We start from the raw sequence: 6,347 nt of genomic DNA on the forward strand, positions 1-6,347 counted from the left end.
AGATCATGCATGCAGCCGCCATGGCGCTTCGGGACCACGTGCCGTTTCCCCAAGGCAACTGGATCATGCCATGGCCTTGCAGTTTTCATGGTTTTCCTGGTGATCAAATATTTCGTTTTTTGAAAGATTGAGTTGGTGCCAGTGCAGTGGTTTTCCATTTGTGTCTTGCATCTTTCATCATGGCGGAACCTGCATCCAAAGTTCGTCCCTGCAATGGCCTCCGACTTCTCCAGTTTGAGAAGGACGGTGTATGCCGAGTAGGTGTGGAGGCAGCTCCCAATGGCGACATTGTGGACGTTACGAGGATTGATTCCTCAATTCCCACTGACATGGTTGCTTTCTTGGAGGCAGGAGAAGCTGCTTTGGATGCTGCCGCGGCGTAAGTTCAAAACTAAACAAAAATTCGTAGTGAAATACGGATCGCCAGCACTAGCACAACTGCTGTATTACACTTTTCGTAGCCGTGTCATTTGACATTTGCGTGACACAGCTAGGGACCACTACTCTTGATGGTACATGTACATGCACTGCAGTCTCATGCAACTTTCTTCTATCGAAATAGGTTACCGGTGATGGAGAAGGTAATGTACAGTGCGTATCGGTTATAGTGTGGTCGTGTAAAAGAATATACTGCCTACAAGAATGAACTCTCATGTTTTCATAATCATAACATGGGTTTCATGTGTATATTTATTCTTACAAGCAATGTTATCGTGTAATAGAATATATCGGTCCTAAGAATGGACTTTATGTAGCAAAACATGCCAGATTAGTACAAAGTGTATCGCCTGTAGTAATAGCATCTGCCCGATACAGTTCTGAACCGACTCGAATTGCATCATAATGCTGCAAGTGTATCTGTTGTGGTCATGTAACTCATGTTGCTCAGCCACATGGTGAACCTATGGTCCAGTATGGGACTACTTTGGAAGTACGAGCAACCGCATACACAGCAGCACTACGTTACATGTATGATGATCTTCCTGGCTATGCGCACATACATGATACGTCACACTCTATTTATCGTGTGTAAGAAATATCGGAAATAAGAATAGAAAGTCGTTTTTCAAACACCCACGCTATAACCGATACCTACTGTACATGTAGTTGGTACATGTGTCATGCCAGACATGTACAATACCGATCCCATGGCAACGGCGTATGCGTTTGTCATGCCGCGAAAACCGAATCAGGCTATCAACTTAGTAGTATCAAGCAATACAGTAGACCCAAGTATGTATTCAGCCCCACACGCTCACCTTGACGATAGTTGAATGAGGAAAGTAGATTGTGCTTGCTCAACGAGAGATATCAGTCCGTTTACTGTAGGCGATCACCCAGGACAGCATTTAGTGAGCGCGTGTATGGATTTGGTAGGGAGTCAGAAAAGATTTTGAGCTGGTGCTTTGCCTTTTGCTCTCCAGTGCAGTGTTATGTTACTCGTGTGATTGTGAACACGAGCATAACGAGTGACAGAGAAAGACAGATCTATTGTATGCCTGGCCGACTTGTCACGTATCCATCCGGTTACTAGTAGACAAACACACAGCCAGCAGTGAGTAGGGTAGTAGCACTATGTCTCTGATTATCATTTGGAAAGCAATTACGAATGGTGGCTTGTAGTATTCACCTGTGTCCGGCTGCCGATTAGTTACCTGCGGTCGCAATGCGTTCCTCTGTTTTGGCACATTATTCAATTACAATTTTGTATAACGTGCGACTTGGGTCATGCTGCAAATGGAAATGCATACACATGCATGTGCGTGTACTCACCATTTTTTTTTCCTGCTCTGCCATTGTGTTACATGTATTCCTCTGCAGTGCTGTAGCCACTGGCGAGGGTGTTCTCGGTAGGGACAGTGTCAAGATCCGTGCCCCGTTGTTCCGGCCCGAGAAGGTCATCTGCGTCGGCATGAACTACGTCGATCACTGCACCGAGCAGAACATGCCCGTTCCCGTGGAGCCCGTCATTTTCAGCAAGTTTGCCAGCGCCATCGTCGACCCCAATGCCGATGTAGAGCTTCCACCGGAAACAGAGGTACTTGTGTATACAGTGGAACCTGTCAAGGTGGCCACTCTGATAAAGTGATCACCTGTCCTGGGGGGGCACTGCAGCCAGGAGCAAGAGTAGATAACCATCCAGAGTCGAGAGTGCAACTCCAACAGAATTTTGATTATCGGTATTGATGGTGGTACATGTCCGTACCACACTGTACACGTACTTGAAGTGCTAGATTTGAGCACTCATCAAGGCCGTTGCTTGTTGGCTGTTTGGTCTCTGCAGGAGTTGGACTTTGAAGTGGAGCTTGCGTTTGTGATTGGTCGTGGTGGAAGGCGCATCCAGGTAAGGCGTGGTTCTCTTGCATGCTATGTACACAAGAGAGCATGGATCCAGATTATAATGAACTGTTGGCATTATTAAGAAGATGTTTTGCTTGCAACGTTCGAGCTAGCATTTCCCCCCGCCAATTTCACACCTGACTGACTCATGACTGCCACCCGCATGAGAGCACATGAGAAGCCCATCGAGTCTGTGACGCGGCAAACTCGCAAGAAAGCACCGCTCTCTGCTCAACACACAAGTGTTCCGGGGAATTCACCTCTCTTCCGTTGAGTAACTCGTACTGTTGGCATTCGGATTGGGAGTGTTGTAAGAGAACCGTCTGCTTTGTAAAGGTTATTAACCTGGCACAACAGGAAATATATGAAAAAGGCTGTTTGCATCTGAGCGTGGTCATCGACTTTAATAGAACCATGCATTGTGTAGGTGCGCAAACCTTGCTTTTTATGCCCTGTAATCTCTTACGAACTTAGAAGTTGCGACTTCGTGAGTCAGTCAAGTGTCAAGTTCGGCAAGAAGCGTGTGTTCCTCGTTGGAACAACCAACTTCATGATCTGTATTCTCTTGACGCAAGTTTTATTCTGTTGCATGTATGCAGGAGGAAGACGCCATGTCTCACGTCGCCGGCTTCACAGTGGCGCACGACGTCAGCGCTCGCGACTGGCAGCTGCGTAAGAACGGTGGCCAGTGGTTGATTGGCAAGACGTTCGACACGTTCTGTCCCATCGGCCCCTCCATCGTACCGCCATCGGCCCTGTCGGGTGAGTTGAGCGTGATGATGCGAAGGATCATCTTGTTGGATTGATTCTGCAATGTCATGTGACTTTGAAGCTGCTCCCAGACCCAGCTACGAAACTGGCATATGCAGTCTAACTGGTTTCTTCTATTTTGGAGTTGATGACGGTTTTTATCGTTAATTAAATCATCGATTTTGAAGCAAACTTAAGTCATTTCAATTTTGTACTTCAAGTACTTCGAAGTATTTGAATTTGACCTTTCTCTTTGGTATAAACTATAAAGGCATTTTTCTGGCCAGTTGAAGCAGAGCCACACATCCATGTGTTGGAGAATTCTGTTTGTGAAGTACAATTATTCCGAGATCTCTTGAAGGCTGTTGGAGAGAAAAATGAGGTCTGTGTCATCGTTGCTGTATTTGATAAGCAGTCCAGCTGTTTGTATTGTGCTGTCATCCCTATCTAGATGTGCACAACCTCGGTATCCGCTGCCGCCTAAATGGTGAGACCGTGCAGGATAGTAACACAAATCAGCTCGTACACAAGACACAAGCCTGCATCAGCTTCATTTCAAAGTGAGTTTTTCGAAACTGGCACGGGGTTCACCTGAATAGAACCTCTTGTAGTGCAGAGTCGGGAAAGAGGCAAAATTCATTCTTGGCTGATATCGAACATTCGAGTCCTTTGAGGCCAGTGGTTCTGTTGATCGACGTGTTTGAATGAGTGAGGTTCGGATAGCCAACACCCAAATGCATCTCAGTGTTGTTAGAGCATACAGTAAAACCTGTCAAGGCGACCACTGCAGCCAGGACCAAGGGATGCTTTTCCAGTCAAATGACCCTGGATAAGGAGACCACCTGCTTACAAAGACCGCACTTTGAAGGTCCCTTGAGCGGTCGTCTTAGACAGGTTTCACTATAGTTCTAATGCATGCGCTGTACTTTTCATAGTGTTCTTACATGGTTCAGTACAGTACAGCTCTCTGTAGAGGCCTTGTTGTGGAGTAGTATGTCCAGGGCTTTCTAAGCAAGGATTGTGACACGTGTGTGTGTGCGTGTGTGTGTGTGTGTGTGTGTGTGTGTGTGTGTGTGTGTGTGTGTGCATACGTGTGTGTGTGTGTGTGTGTGTGTGTGTGCATACGTGTGTGTGGATGTACATGGATGTGTTGGGCTGTCGATGACTTGTAGATTCATCACGCTCAAGCCTGGTGACCTAATCCTGACAGGAACTCCACCAGGAGTGGGTTGTTTCAGGAAGCCACCACTCTGGCTCAAGGCAAGTCCTCTTACGTAGTCATATCGGAGCTGCAATCTTTCATCGTATTTTTTTAGAGAGTGTGGAAGTGCGCTTCAAAACTTGTATGAGATCTTTTCTCCCTTGTGTCACTGCATTGTCCGGAAGTTTATCAGGCCACAAACTTGTGTAGCATTTAGTAACAGCAGGAGTACATAAACCAGAGTGTGCAACTGTGCATATCAGATCTGAAACAGCGCAGTTCGTGCACTACGTCACCCTGATGAGGTCAGCCAAGCCGCGACTTGCGTACAGCTCAAATTTTCATGTTTCATAGCCCGGAAATCAGCCGAGTTTGCTTGATTTTAGACGTCCAGTTTCAGGATTTTGGTGTTTTGTGTGACTGTGTACATCCACCGACAAGTAAAGTCACCAGGCTATCCGTATAAAAAAAAACGAAATCAGGACAAACTCAGTGACCTGCACCACCGCGACTGGTTACGCAACTTTTCACCGTACCTGTGGCTTACCATGCCGTCAGAAATGACGTACTGCACGAATTACGCTCCCACAGGAACCATCCCGAGTTGCACACTCTGGTTTACCGGTATGTACTCTTGGTAATAGCAAGAGTACATAACCCCCCAGAGTGTGCAACGCCTGATCCAGCTCTGCATAGGGTCTTGGTCGAGCGGAATCGGATCTTTGCGTCATAATACCGTACACATCTGAGGGGAACCCGGGGAGTCGCGGGTACTCTTGGATCAAAAACAATGGTGCCCTGCCTCGAGACCGGCCTTGCGCTGGTGTGAAGTGTACGCATGACATCAGAAGATCCGATTCCGCTCGACCAAGACCCTACACAGAGCTGGATCGGCGTTGCACACTCTGGGGGGTTATGTACTCTTGGTAATAGTGGTAAAACTTGTTCAAAATATTCTTATTCATTGATGTGTAGGGTTCTATGGTGTAATGGTTAGCACTCTGGACTCTGAATCCAGCGATCCGAGTTCAAATCTCGGTAGAACCTGATTTTTTTGTTTTTCTTGGTCCTCACTTGATTTTTAGTTTTTACTCCTTTTGATAGGCCTCAGTCACACTACGGCAAGTTTGAAGCTGGACACAGCGTCAAGCCCCAGCACTTGACGCTGACGTTTGCTGTTTTTCATGTTTCATTTCACATCCTTGACACCCTGTGGGGCAGGATTTTCAAGTGGGGGAAATATGGCGGTATTTTACAGCACTGGTAAAGACCCTGATCGTGCTGAGCCAAACACAGATTTCCACAACTGTCATGGACAATTTGGATTGAAATTCCTTGATCAGAAGTCATGTGTACTGGGCCATCATATCTTCTTGACATGCTTGTATTTTGATGAACCGATTGGATATCACGCGATGGAATTGTTTGTTATTGTTTCTGCTCACGCTTGCAGAAAGGAGATGTCGTAGAATGCGAAATTGACGAGATCGGCTGCATCCGCAATCTTATTGTGTAGACACATCCTTCACCCAGTGCAAGGAACTGTTCTGTGCTGGCAAGGCAGAGGAAGTATTGAAGCAAGAGCAGAGGTCCGACCAGGCTGTGCGTCGGTGTTTGCGCCGGTCAGTCCGGCTCACAGAACACACCAGAGTCTTACTTCACAAGGAGAAGTTTCCGCATGGAAATGGTTCTACCTAATATCTTCTTGACTGGTTCATTGTGTTCGTCGCTCCGAACTTCGTAGCCTTGCCATACTTGTCTTTGTTAATTTCTACTTTTCCTTGTTTTGTAAAATTCTATTGAGCTAGTACTACTAGTCTTGTAGTGCTCTGTCGCTGTTTCCTCTAGCTTTCTTTCTCTCAAGTGCCGCTGGTTTGGTGTCTTGTTTCTTTTCTGACATGATTTGAAATGGTATGAAGCTCGGAACGCCACTGTGTACTGTGCCGACCACCTTCACACACCCTCTCCTGTAGGTATTTCCAGGCAGGCTGGTGATGCATTTAAAAAGTATTCTGTATCCAAATCGCTGTGATGCTGGAGCTTGGTTGGTTGTGGC

At 46.6% G+C, this 6,347-nt stretch overlaps 1 protein-coding gene and 1 non-coding gene across 2 annotated transcripts; both read left to right on the top strand.

Annotated features, from left to right (window-relative positions):
- The first annotated feature begins 107 nt into the window (after positions 1–107).
- Positions 108–6,330, top strand: LOC135815671 (fumarylacetoacetate hydrolase domain-containing protein 2-like). Its single transcript, XM_065328992.1, has 7 exons — positions 108–379; positions 1,822–2,038; positions 2,285–2,344; positions 2,940–3,102; positions 3,542–3,650; positions 4,263–4,350; positions 5,745–6,330. Exons 1-7 carry the CDS (start codon positions 180–182, stop codon positions 5,805–5,807), a joined length of 900 nt encoding a protein of 299 aa, XP_065185064.1. The 5' UTR covers positions 108–179; the 3' UTR covers positions 5,808–6,330.
- Trnaq-cug (transfer RNA glutamine (anticodon CUG)) lies at positions 5,267–5,338 on the top strand. The gene has a single exon. It is a non-coding gene; the product is annotated as a tRNA-Gln (tRNA).
- Positions 6,331–6,347: the final 17 nt, after the last annotated feature.

The sequence above is a fragment of the Sycon ciliatum genome, chromosome 4, assembly GCF_964019385.1.
Source record: "Sycon ciliatum chromosome 4, ocSycCili1.1, whole genome shotgun sequence".
Lineage (NCBI taxonomy): Eukaryota > Metazoa > Porifera > Calcarea > Leucosolenida > Sycettidae > Sycon > Sycon ciliatum.